Source organism: Mus caroli, unplaced genomic scaffold, assembly GCF_978045245.1.
Source record: "Mus caroli unplaced genomic scaffold, Mus_caroli_1 scaffold_9, whole genome shotgun sequence".
In the NCBI taxonomy this organism is placed as follows: domain Eukaryota; kingdom Metazoa; phylum Chordata; class Mammalia; order Rodentia; family Muridae; genus Mus; species Mus caroli.
Window position 1 is genome coordinate 79,427,984 of NW_028227264.1, and position 13,239 is coordinate 79,441,222.

The window sequence follows — 13,239 nt, forward strand, 5'->3', positions numbered from 1 at the left end:
AGCTCTTTTGGTATGAGACAGGGTTTCTCTGTGTAGCCCTGGCTGTCCTGGAACTCACTCTGTAGACCAGGCTGGCCTCGAACTCAAGAGATCTGCCTGCCTCTGCCTCCCAAGTGCTGGGACTAAAGGTGTGCGCCACCACTGCCCAGCCAGGTGTCATGTACCCCTAGGCTATCTGCTTCTTAGGGCCTAAGATGGCAGACCACATCTGGCTGGTAGCCAGCCTGGCTGCCTGCATATTTGCTTTAGTGGTACTGCGAAGGTGTCCTCGGGGAACAGTGTGGGTGGCTGAGACGCCTGCCTCTCAGCCACCATGTAACAGACAACATAGCACTCAGTGATTCAAGGCAGATGTTTTCCTTTATTTAAAAAAAAAAAAAAAAAAAATCATTTGGGGACACAGTGTGGAGGGCACACCTCCCATGGCTTTGGGATGGGTTCTGGGCAGGAGGTCACTGGTACAGAAATATGAGGAAGTGGAACCCCAAACTGGAGACTGCGCCTTCTGGGACATCACTGGATGGGGTGATGTGGTGACCTAGAGGGCCAGGGCTGTGGTATGTACAGGGGTGTTCTGTGGTACCCCCGGGGAGCCACATCAGGCCAGCTGGGTGCCCAGTGCATCTTGATGGGCCTGCAGTCTCAAGGCTGAGCTCTGCTGGTTACACCTGTGAGGACTCTGTCCGCCTTGGGTGGACAGTGCTGACTGGGCACTTGCGCTGCTGTGAGAAGTAGGAACCATGGCCACATGTCACCTACCCTGGGGCAGAGCTCCCAGCTGCTCTGTGTACATGCCCAGCAGGCCAGGGCTTCAGGGGGCAGCAGTGCACGCAGGTCAGGACCTGGGACATCCCAGGGAGCAGCAGAGAAGAAAAGGAACATGAAACCCTGACCACTGGCTGGAGGAGAGGCCTGCCGAGGGCTCCAGCTGAGTGTGGGCTTGTATGCATTGCAGTGTGCAGTTGAAGAGAACGGAGGAGCAGGGCAGCACTGGGGCTCGGAGCTGGCCTGCTGCCCTGAGCTTCAGGGACTGTGACCCACCACGCCCTGTCCATCCAAGGCTAGTCCCACTCTGTCCCCCAAGACTGAGGGATTGTCTCAACGGGGCCCAGCCCATGGCCTAACCACCTCCTCAGTGCCTTGGGACAGGTGGTCACACTTGTCACTGTGGACACAGGCAGCCCCTTCCATGATGATGTGGGAGGTGGTGGGGAGGGAGGCAGGCCTGTGGCTGGCCAGGGTGACCTGGGTGGATGGCCTAGGTGTAGAAGATGACTTCAGGGATCTGCCCATCCTCCACAGATGTGCCGTTGTTGTTCCCAGCCGCATAACAGAAGGTGAAGCAGGTCTTAGCCCCCGTGGTGGGAGACTCGTGGGTCACCTTGCGTAGACCTTTGGTGCCATAGTGAGAGTCTGGGCCCTGGAGGTGGGAGGCAGAGTGAGGTCAGGATGCCCCAGGACTGTTACTACCAACAGAGAGGCACCCACAGACCAAGTCCACAGGGACCAGGAACAAGCCCTGGGTTGCAGTGCAGGCCCCACCTTCAGCGTGGCACAGGCGGTGTAGTTCACATTGGGCAGGACCTCCACGGGCTCCTTGAACATAACACGGAAGGTGCTGGCAGAACCGTCGCAGCTGAAACCTGTGTCATTCTGACCAAGGACTGTGTTGCTGTCCGTGTGGATGATCTGGGGACAGAGGCTGCTCAGATGCCAGGGTCTGAGCTGGGCAAGCAGGGGCTACAGGGACTGATGAGGACGTGGCCTGGGTACTTGGGCATGCTCTCAAGATGGGCGTGGCAGGGACATGGCAAAAAAGCCTGATGAGACACATGTGGGACCAGGGTGCATCGGAGGTCCAGCTGTGGCTGCCTTCGTATGGTATGCAGGGGATGGGACAGCACCAGGCTGTGGGTGTGGCCAGGAGGCAGGTTGGCTGCATGGCCAGGGACCTTCGAGGAAGGGGCTGGTGACCTACCTGGATGTTCACTTGGTAGTCAGTAGGCCCATGAATAGATCCATAGAGCCCAAAACCCACCACAAAGATGCGCTTGTTGACCGAGAACCTGCAGAAGGAATTGAGTGGAACAATGTCCTGAGCCCATAAAGTTGAGCAGCTACAATGGCCATGGAGCAGCCTGGAGCTGTGGGGAGGTCACATTGCCCATTCTGGACCAAAGCCTCATCTAACGCATGGGCAGTTCCTGCTGCGCACAAGGGTCTCAACAACCTCCCTGCCCCCACCTAAGCTGCCAAGCTCTCACCTGATGCGGTCACTGGTGCCGCTGTAACCCCAGCGGCTCTCCACCTGCTGGAACCGGTTAATGCTACACTCCTTGCCTCGCAGACAACATCGGGGCCGGTCGATGAACTCCACACGCGGCTTGGGGTTGACAGTAAAATGTAGGAAGAGGCTGACCACCTCCCGGTCCACCAGGATGCCGGACTGTGCCGGGCCTGCGGGCAGAGGGCTGGCTGACAGCAGGAAGGGAAGGCAGACTCAGGACCTGGCCTCAGGGTGGGGTATCTCATTGTCAGGACCTGGCTAAGTAGAGGGGTGCCACCTTCCTGGGATCCACCATGATATCTTTCTGCCTGGCATTTTGGGCTGGCAGACTCCCACGTGTGTGAGTCTTTTTAGACCTCTGCTGTGGAACACCCTTGCTTCATACTGGGTAGAGCTTGTACCCTGCCTGTCCATGCACAGGCTCCTAGGCCGAAGCGGGTTACTTCACAGCCAGTCTCTCATCACGCCGCAGCTTCCTAAAGCCTTTCCAGGGCCGACCCCAAACCTATGCATGCCGACGGAGTCCCAGCCCAAAGCTGAATCCTGAGTGGCTGCCATTCAAGTCTGTTACCTGCTGCAAACTCCTCGATGGTCATCAGGGGAAATCGGATGAGACTCAGGGCCTTGCCCAGCACCTTCCTCTTGTTCTCGGGTGTCACCTGAAGCTGCTGCCGTTGACACTCAGCCTCAGACCAGCGCACGACTGCATTGAAGAGCCGAACCTCACGAATGCCCAGGGTATCCCGTTCCAGCACCGCCACCAGTGTGTCTGTGGTAGAGAGAGGCTGTGAACCCGCGCTTGTCAGAGCCATGTGCAGACACGCCCCACATGGGATCCACCTTAGAGCCAGGGCTCCAAAATCACAGTCCTCTGTCCATGTTTGTCAATGATGTTTTATTGGCACATGGCCCTCCCTAAGCACCGTCTCTCCTTTCCTTTCCTTTCCTTTCCTTTCCTTTCCTTTCCTTTCCTTTCTCCTTTCCTTTTTTTTTTTTTTTTGTTTTTGTTTTTTTGTTTTTCGAGACAGGGTTTTTCTGTATAGCCCTGGCTGTCCTGGAACTCACTTTGTAGACCAGGCTGGCCTCGAACTCAGAAATCCGCCTGCCTCTGCCTCCCGAGTGCTGGGATTAAAGGCGTGCGCCACCACGCCCGGCTCTCCTTTCCTTTTTCCTTTCCTTTTTCCTTTCCTTTTTCCTTTTCCTTTTCCTTGCCTCCCTCCTGGAGATGATGGGCTGGCAAATGCCAGTCAAGCACGCCACCAAGTCAGCTAAGTCCAGGAAGGTTTGCAACTCACAACAATCCTCCTGCCTCAGCCTCTTTCTTTTTTTTTTTTTTTTTTTTTTTTGGTTTTTCGAGACAGGGTTTCTCTGTATAGCCCTGGCTGTCCTGGAACTCACTCTGTAGACCAGGCTGGCCTCGAACTCAGAAATCCGCCTGCCTCTGCCTCCCAAGTGCTGGGATTAAAGGTATGCGCCACCACGCCCGGCCTCAGCCTCTTTCTTGAGTACTGGGATCACAGGTGTGCATCCCAACATCCTGCAATTATTTACTCTGGTTCTGACCCTGGAACAATGTAGAAGCTTTCCAGAAACTATCTTGCCTACAAAGCCATCAGCAAGAGCCACAAGAGCCTTTTAAAGGCATCTGCAGATGGTACCATAGAGGGCCAGGTAGTCTCCCTAGGCAGGAATCACAGTGATCCCAGAACAGGAGGGTAGGTCCTCAGACACAGGCCAAGGCCTGCTACCAAGTCCCACTGTGTCTGTGCCACCCAGGTCCACTATGTCACGTCACTCAGGAGGTGGATTTCCTGTCATCTTCAAATCAGAATCTACAACCTGACCCAAGCCCTGCCCTTTCCCATCCTGTGCAAGCCTCACACTGGCATGCGCTGAACTCACTCACCCAGGTCAATGTCAGTGAAGCCCTCGGCAGCAATGGCGTCCGCTGTGTTCTTGTCTATACTCTCCAGGCACAGGCTGGCCAGCTGGGGCTCATCGAAGAGCCGTGCCTAGAGAGAGCAGAGGTCAGCACTGTCACCACATGCACTGCCAGTCTGCCCAGCATGGAGCCATGGGTATCTAACACCCTAGCACAAGGAGGCTGAGGCAGGGGGATGGAGGGCATCAGGAGACCACTCCTAGCAGGTGACAATGGTGTCACCAAGCCTGGGATGTGAGCCCACCCCCAGAACTTAGCTCTGAAGAGAAAGCTCAAGGATTTCTCTCACATCCACACACATCAGAAATGGAAGCCACAGAAGAGCCTGGGAGACAGCTCAGGAGAGGATCCTGTACACACAAGTAGCTGGCTATGAGGCCAGCGACATAGCACAGTGGATAAAGGTGCTTGCCGCCAAGCCTGAGTTCCATCTTGAGGACTCCAATGGTAGGGACAGAACTTCATGCAAAAATGTCCTCTGCGCCAGGCTGTGGTGGCACATGCCTTTAATCCCAGCACTCGGGAGGCAGAGGCAGGCGGATTTCTGAGGTCGAGGCCAGCCTGGTCTACAAAGTGAGTGCAAGGACAGCCAGGGCTACACAGAGAATGCCTGTCTCATAAAAACCAATAAATAAATAAATAAATAAATAAATGTCCTCTGCCCAGCACATGGGCCTGAACCACACCCACGCTCACACACATAGTAGTAAACACAGGTAGCCTAGTTTGCGCTCCAGGCCAGGCAGAGGGCTGAGGTTAGAGCAGAGTAGAGCAGAGGAGCTGGCTCAGATCCCAGATCATGGTTTGGTGGCTCATAGCCACCCGGAACTCCAGCATGAGAGAAGCCTGGTGTCTTCTGGAGACACGTGCACACACACATGCACAAAATGAAAAACTAAAGCAAAGGCCCAGGGCGTGAGAGGGGTGTGGTGAGCACACCTTTAATCTCAGCACTGGGGAGGCAGAGGCAGGAGGAGCTGTGAGTTCAGGCTATTCCAGTCTATGTAGTGAGTTCCAGGGCTATACAGTGAGACCCCATCTCCAAAACTAAAACAATAACAAAAAGAAAAAAGAAAGAAGGAAAAAAGAAAGGAAAGGAGAAAAGGGGAGGGGAGGGAAGGGGAGGGGAGCGGAAGGGAGAGAGGAAAGATAGCTAGCAGCTGGGTCAGGTGGCAGCCTCCAGCCTCAGTGTGGTCACACAGGTACCTATGTGCCCCACGCAGAGTCCGGAAGCTGCTGCCGCCTCTCAGAGCACACCCACCTGTGTGAGCAGCATGAAGGCGTTGTCAGCCCGCAGGTGCTTCTTCAGGAACTCCACACAGTGGGCCTCTAGCGCGGGCACTGCGTACTTCTTGGCCGTGTACAGTGTGGTCATCACTGTCTCTGGCCCGATCTGCACTTCATCTGAGTACAGGAACCTGCAGGAGACACAGATTGTGACAGAGTGGCCACCACAGCCACTCTGCTTGGCCAGGCACCACAGGTTTGCAAAGCACTGTTCAGGAACCTCCTAGAGTTGGCATCTGTCGTTGTCTGTTGTCTGCTGACCTGGGGATGCCCCTTGGTAAGGCCAGGCTGTCACCTAGGAGATGCCCACGCACAGGTGGCCCTGGGCTAACAAAGGCCGAGCGTAGGCACTCATGGGTAAATCGCAGGCTGATGGACCTCAGGCCCCAGTGGAGACAGCATGGTTATCTACACCACACTGGTCAACGGGCTAGGTGGGCACCAGCCCTTGGATTCCATCTCAGCACCACAGCTTAGGCATAGCACATAGCATGTTTGACATTTTTAGATACAGGCTATTTCAAAACACCAACAAAGTTAAAAGTGTTCTTGTAAAAGATTAAAAACAATGTGTGTATGTGCACTGTGTAAAGAGTGTAGCCTGAAGAGCCAGAGGGTGTCGAACCCCCTGGAACTTGGTGGGGCCTGAATGCTGGGGCACTGCCATTTCTCCCATAAAGTACTCCAAGAAGCCGTGAGGTTAAAAACTCTGTCTCTTCTCCAGGAAAGCTCTAGCACGCTGCCCTGGGTGGGCTCAGCAGGCATCCCTAGGTGTCTGTCTGTCTTTTCTCACTCTACTACCCCACCACGATCAGAAACACTTGGATACGTACTTGAGCAGCGCCAGGAAGGCAGCAGGCTCCACGTCAGGCAGCTCAATCTCGGTGGACGTGGTAGCCATCCCACCATTGAACATGGCATCAAAGACGGCGCTTCCCACAGCTAGCACAAACCTGCGTAAGAAGAGAGGGTATCCGTCCATTAGTCCTGCTGGTGGCCTCTACCCCTAGGCTAGCCAGTGTCCCCTGCCACACCTGCCTGCAGAGACTCCTGCCAACCCTGGCAGAGGCCTTTCCAGGCCTCGGGTCCTTCTAGGAGGGAACCGGAAAGAGGAGGCTGTAGAGCGGCCAGCATGAGGGGCAGCCTCCACTTCTTTATGTGCGTCTCCCTCCTACCCCTCCCTCAGCCCTTTCCCTCACTGGTGTGCACTAGCACCCTCTCAGGAACTTGTGTCCTCCCTTCCCCACCCTCATTTCTCTAGGCCTTGGCGACAAGCTTGGGGAGCTGATTCTCACCATGGGGAGGCAGACAAAACCCCAGTGCCTAGACAGCCTGGGTCAGAGGCCACAGGCTCAGGGAGGGCGCTAAAGCTTGGGGGACAGCGGGGCCTGTGGTGCTGTGAGGAAATGAGAAGCAATGGGGTCATGTGACTGCCATGACCACTCCAGCTGGTAAGAGTGTAGATGAGCCGAGGCATGATGGATGGTGATGGTGGCCAGCCTCAAGACCCCCAGTGACTTGGCTCAGGATACAGCTTGTGTTCTAAGAGAAGACAATGATCACAGGGCCAGCCCAGAGCCCTGTCATGCACGAGTGTGGAAATGCCTGTTGAGTCCATAGGAATAAGCTTGCTCTGTGAATGTGTCCCACCCAGTTGTCCCCATGGTGACAGGGTGGTTCTGAGCAGCCTCTCCAGCTGGACACCCTGGCTAGGCAGATGGCCCCATGCATGGCGGGAATCTTCAGGAGGGAAACATGAAAAGACACAAAGATAGAGCTAACAACTGGCAGGAGATGTTCTATCTCCTCAGTTATTCAGGAGCCAAAGCAGGAGCTCAGGGCAACTGGGCAAGTCAATGAGACCTTAGCTCAAACCCTGAGAAAAGAAAAACAGCACCGGCCAGGGCAGCGCACGCCTTTGATCCCAGCACTTGGGAGGCAGAGGCAGGCAGATTTCTGAGTTCGAGGCCAAGCCTGGTCTACAGAGTGAGTTCCAGGACAGCCAGGGCTACACAGAGAAACCCTGTCTCGAAAAACCAAAAAAGAAAAAAAAGAAAAAGAAAAAAAGAAAAGACTAATGGGTCAGAGGTGGAGCCCTGCCTAGAATCCCCCAATGAGGGGCTGGGGGCATGGTTCAGCAGTATAGCACCCATGTAGTATGTGTATGCCTGTAGATTTCACGACCATCACTATAAAATCAAAGTGGAGATGGCTGAGGACAAATTGAGGCAGATACTGGATTGTGTGCAGGAAGCAGAGTTGGGACAGCCAAAAAGGACCCACCTGGGAGCCTTGGGAAGTGTGTAACTGCCTAAACAAGGGTCTTGGCTCTAGGGTCCCAACGGTGGAAAGACACATCTTAGTCACGACCCTCCAGCCTCCCAGCTCCTGTCCCCATCCCAGTCCCTGTGTGACGGCTGGGCAACCTGATTGCTCAGCACAGCACAGTATCTCCCAGGCCCACGCAGTGATAAGCCAGGAATAACCTGCCTCTCTGCCTGTGCCTCTTTCTAGTTAGGGAGCACTGAGTCCCTGCAGGGAAGCCTCCACGCCCCCACGCAAAGCCTAAAGCAGACGCCCAGCCACACAGCACTCTCAACAGCACTGGCCACCTGCTGGGGTGCTCACACCTGGCCTTCTGTGATTCTCAGCAATGAGGTGAGAAGGCCCACTGCTCCCAAGTGGACCCAGGTGGCTTCAGAAGCCATGTGGCAGGCAGTGTGGGTGGGTAGCTCCTCAGAAACTATCGGAAGGGCAGGGCACGGAGGGCAGGCCTGTCACTCCAGTACGCAGGAGGACCAGGCTGGGTCCTGCAAGAGTTTCCATACAGCCTGAGCTCCTAGAGAGTTCCAGGCCAGCATGTCTCAAAAACAATAGTAAAACCATTAGAACATGTACTGGGGACGCGCACACACACACACACAACACACACAGAGGTTCTTGCCACTATTTCACTTGAAGCTCCTCCTGCCTATGGCTACAGCCGAGTCCAACAGGAGCTAAGGAGACTATACAGCTGCTCAAAACATTTTCTTTAAGACTGGGGCTCGAACCCAGGAGTACTCCACCACTGAGCTACCATCCAACCCTAGCTAAAGCTCTTTTTTTTTTTTTTTTTTTTTTTGTGGTTTTTCGGGACAGGGTTTCTCTGTGTAGCCTTGGCTGTCCTGGAACTCACTTTGTAGACCAGGCTGGCCTCGAACTCAGAAATCCACCTGCCTCTGCCTCCTGAGTGCTGGGATTAAAGGCGTGCACCACCACGCCCAGCTCCTGAAAGCTCTTAATGTGTGGTCCTTTCAATGAATTTGCAGGCCAGGTAAGTACTGGAGTCCACCACAAGTGCTCTCTACTGAGACAGGGTCTCTCACTGAACCCCTAGGTTGCTCCAAGGACCCCTTATCTCCTTAGTTGTTTGTCCAGATTTTCTGTCAGTGCAAACTTTATCTAGTGATCTGTCTCCTCAATTCCTGCTTTGTTTTGTAGACAGAGACTCATGTAGCCCAGGCTGGCCTCTAACTCACTATGTACCCAAAGATCAATCTTTGCTCCTTTTGCCTCAGCGTCCTTCCCACAGGCTGGGTGACAGGCACACACCCATCAGCCTGTCTCACTGCTTCTGAGTGGCCTCAGGTGTCACAGAGCTTTTCTTCAGTGTCAGTCCAGGTGCCCAGCCAAAGTAGGGACCTGGTACCCCTCTGCCCTGAAAAGCTCCTTGTCATCTGTGACCTTGATGGAGCACGGCCAGGAGCCCCGCAGGAGCCTTTACTCTGAATCATCCATCACTCTGACTACAGTAGCTCTGTCTGCTTCTGTGGTCACACAGTGGCCAGAAACCACAGGGATCCAGAGACTCCGGGTATGCCTTAGGAGAGAGCTCGGCTACCTGCGCACCCCCTTAGGTTCTTCCTCAGGACCCAAAACAAGGAAAGCATCAGTGTGTGGCATGCATAGGTCCTGCAGGCCAGCTTCTGAAACCCAGGTCTGTGCAGGCCACATGAGGCTGCTGGACATCCTCCCAGACCCCATTACACAGATGGTTGAGAACCACCATGTAGTTGCTGGGAATTGAACTCAGGACCTCAGGAAGAGCAGTCAGTGCTTTACACTGCTGAGCCATCTCTCCAGCCCCCAGGAGGAGCTGTTCTTTAATCTTTATTCTTTCTTTTAAGTTCCGGGCCTGTGAGTGCCCCAGGAACCAGAGGTTTCAGAACCCTGAGAACCAGAGCTACAAGCTGCTTTACGGCATGCAATGTGGCCGCTGAGAGCTGAATCCAAAGGTCCTCGGCAAGAGCAGCAAGCCCTCTTCAGCACAGAGCCACTCTCCTGCCTCCTTAAAACAATCTTACTTTTCAGTGCTGGGCAGTGAACCAGGTTGGCATGTGTCCGCACTCCCAGCCATTCACTGGGGGTTCCCAAGCCATGCCCTCAGCCTTCAGTTTCCTTGTATAGCTTTCTTTAATCTTTCTTTCTTTAGTTTTTGAGACAGGGTGGCATTAAGTATCCCTGGCTGTTCTGGAACTTGCTATTGACCATGCTAGCTTTGAACTCACCGAGATCCACTTGCCTCTGTTTCCCAAGTGCTGGGACTAAAGGCCTGTGCCACCACACCTGAGTCTTTATAGTTTCTCTGACAGAATCTCCCTAGGCTGCCCAGACTGATGTAGAGTTTGCAATCCTCCTGCCTCAGCCAAGAAGTAACTGAGTTCATGTCTGGGTCACCACACACATTGCTCCTGGATTCTACACTGACAGTCAACCTTAAGCTACATGGTTGGTGGGTGGCAGCCAGGCCCAGGGAGCTCATGGCCCTTCCCCATAGCTACCTTCTGCCCCGTCTGTGTTGAACCCTGAGAGACTGTTACAAGCACAATACAGAGGCAACACATTCCAGCAGTCCCAGATGGGGTTATCTAAATGAGTCCAGTTCACAGGTAGGGAAACTAAGGCCCAGAGAGCTAGAAGGAAGAAGGAAGGACCTGAAGGGTCTTTCTGGTGCCAACAAGTCAGACCGCCAACCCCTTAGCAACCCTCCACAGCACCACTAAGAAACCTCAGCCACTTGGAAGCCAAGTCCTCCACTGCCCACCGTACCACCTGCCAAGACCCCCCCACTCTCCATAAGCTGTAAAGGGGCTACAACATCCTCATTCTTCTTGCTCCGGCCCCCACCTGAGAGTGAGAGGCCTCTGGGTCAACACTTCCCCTCACCTCTGCCCCTCCAGCAAGAGACCACTTCTCTCTTTCCCAGAGGACTACACACACACACACACACACACACACACACACACACACACACGTCCACATTCCCCATTCCTGCCATCAAGCTGGACAAGCTACCCCACATGGTAATCAAGGACATATGCCAAGAACTGCACTGACAGGCGGTACATGCTACCACGGCTTGCACAGGAACTCGTGAAAGGCCTCAATCCTTTCTGAGGCTGTGCCAGACCCTTGCCCACTCCCAAAGAGCTCAACTCATTGAGGCCATGGTGAGGTCTGGGGGTGACGGCTCAGACAGGCTGGAAGCCCAGGGTTGGAGGAACAAGAGGCAAGGGTCTCTGATGGGGCCAGTAGGTTAGATGGTGTGAGATGTGAACATGGGGTAAGAAGGGGATCTAAGGGGTCATGGGTGGGGACAGAGGGGGCCCTAGAACTGGATAAGCTGGAGAACGAGGAATGTTGGGGTGACTAGTGGATTCAGAGAGCAGAGAGGATCCAGGATAGAGCGGAGCAGAACCTAAGGATAAAATGAAATGGCCCTAGAACCAGGTTCAAGGCAGGCAGGACCCAACAGAACCTCCAGGTTCCCATGTTTAGGAAGTACACTGTGGGGGAAGGGGGATGTGGGAACCAGGTTCAGGTGAAGGGGTTAGGAATCCTAAGGTAAAAGCCTGAGGCTCCTGATTCAGGGTCCAGGGGTGGTGAAAGGTCTGGGTGGGGTATAGAGTCTGAGGTACATGATCCTGGGTGAATTGCAGATTCTTGGGGTGCAGGGCTCTAGGATGCAAGGTCTGGGGTGCAGAATCTAGGAATAAAGAATCTGGGTGCAGTCCAGGCTCTTGGGATTAGGGTTGGGATGCAGGGTTCAAGTAGACTGCAAGGTCTGACTGCAGGATTTGGGATGCAGGACCCTGGGGTGCAGGGCCTGGATGGGGGTTCAGGTCTGAGGTGCAGTCCTGGGTGGAGTTCAAGATCTCGGATGCAGGGTTCTAAGGTGCTGGTTCATGGAGTGCAGGGTCCAGGTGAAGTGCAGGATCCGGGTGGGGGGAACAGAATGGAGGGGGGTGCAGGCTCTGAGTGGACTACGGGGTTTAGAGTGTGCGGGGTCCAGGTGGAGTGCATGGTCTGTGATGCACGGTCCCGGGTAGGGTGCAGGGTTTCAGGGTGCTGGTTCCTGGGGTGCAGGGTCTGGGTGGGGTTCAGGGTCCGGGGATGCAGGGTCTGGGGTTGCAGGGTCCGGGCGCGTCCCGGCGGCCCACCTGTGCGCGGGGACGCGCTGCGAGCTGAGCCCCTTGCCCACCAGGAAGTGCACGTCGCACAGCACCTCGTTGTTGAAGAGGAAGGCGAAGCGCTCCTGCACCGTGGGCTTGGTGGCCTGCCAGTTGTACACGGGCTCGCGCAGCAGCGCGCCCGGGCCCGCGTCGTCGCGCTCGTCGCCCACGGCCTGCGCGTCAGTCCCGGGCCCAGGCGGCGGGGACGGGGGCGGCGGAGGCACCGGGGCGCAGGCAGCGGCGTTGCTGGGGGCGGCGGCCGCGTTGGCGCTGGGACCCAGGCTGCCCGCGCCGGCCCCGACCCCCGGCGGGCAAGACGCGCGCCCGCTGCCGCCCGCCGCCATCTTGTCGCTGCGGCGCGGAGGCGGGGCCACAGAGGGCGTGGTCATGGGGCGGGGCGTCTGAGAGGAGGACGGGAGGGGCGGGGCTAAAGAGAGCCGAGACCTGAGAGGGGCGAGGGGAGGGGACAAAAAGGGAGGAGCCAACGGGAGGATGGGAAGGAGGAAGAAAGGGCGAGGCTACGGAGGAGGATAGATTGGAAAGGGAAGTGGGGAGGGAGGGAGGAGAGGAAGAGGGAGAAGCGATTGTGAGCGTAGAGAGGAGGGAAGGGAGGATGGGCGTGGCAGGGCTAGGCCCAGGATTGGTGAGACAAGGAAGAGGAGGGCCCTGAACTGCCAGAGGAGGAAGGAGAAGGGGAAACAGAGGAAAAGGGGACAGAGAGAAATGAGAGGGAGAAATGGATACTGGGACAGAGAGGAGAGCAACAGGAGGGGTTGAATGGGAGGAAAGAGAAGGATGTGATAACGGGGGAGGAGCAGAGACAGGAGCTAGGGGAGGTAGTCGGGGCCATGGAGGCGCAGGCCATCCCTGGATTCGAGCAAGGGCAGGAGGGGAAAGATGAGGAGAGGCAGGTAAGGCATGGAGAGGTGAAGGGCAGAGGAAAGAAGCAGGAAAGACAGGGTGGGGAGGGGAGGGGAGGAGGGAGGAGGAGAACTAGGATGATGAGGGGCAGGGCTTCCAGAGTAGTGGAACCATGGGAAGAGGGAGCGGAGTCCAAAGGTCCAAAGGTGAGAGGGGGAGGGAGAGAGAGAGAGAGAAAGAGAGAAAGAGAGAGAGAGAGAGAGCGAGAGAGAGAGGGTCAGGAAGAAGAGTGGTGGAACCAGGGAAAGAAGCCAGAGGAAAGCAGTAAGAAAAGGGAGGAAGGGGAGGGGCCTAGGAGCAGAGGACAG

The 13,239-nt window shown here is 55.7% G+C and overlaps 1 protein-coding gene across 2 annotated transcripts; it reads right to left on the reverse strand.

The window, feature by feature from the left end:
- Window positions 1–341: 341 nt before the first annotated feature.
- Btbd2 (BTB domain containing 2) lies at window positions 342–12,382 on the reverse strand. 2 transcript variants are annotated; one of them, XM_029482845.2, is made up of 9 exons: window positions 11,999–12,382; window positions 6,350–6,469; window positions 5,491–5,647; window positions 4,194–4,299; window positions 2,859–3,056; window positions 2,265–2,475; window positions 1,979–2,066; window positions 1,543–1,689; window positions 342–1,420 (listed from the first exon to the last, which is right to left on the reverse strand). In XM_029482845.2, exons 1-9 carry the CDS (start codon window positions 12,352–12,354, stop codon window positions 1,259–1,261), a joined length of 1,545 nt encoding a protein of 514 aa, XP_029338705.1. In that variant the 5' UTR covers window positions 12,355–12,382; the 3' UTR covers window positions 342–1,258. The 2 variants fall into 2 exon arrangements, with proteins under 2 accessions (XP_029338705.1, XP_021030478.2); XM_021174819.3 differs by having other exon boundaries at window positions 2,265–2,457; window positions 11,999–12,381.
- Between the last annotated feature and the right edge of the window lie 857 nt (window positions 12,383–13,239).

Bases quoted from the DNA above. Each gene is read 5' to 3' on its own strand.
- Btbd2 (XM_029482845.2), bottom strand. From the start codon at position 12,354: ATGGCGGCGGGCGGCAGCGGGCGCGCGTCTTGCCCGCCGGGGGTCGGG. The intron at 4,300-5,490 runs GTGGGTGTGCTC...TGCTCTCTCTAG, and splicing joins CCTTCATGCTGCTCACACAG to GCACGGCTCTTCGATGAGCC. The intron at 3,057-4,193 runs GTGAGTGAGTTC...TCTCTACCACAG, and splicing joins CTTCACTGACATTGACCTGG to ACACACTGGTGGCGGTGCTG.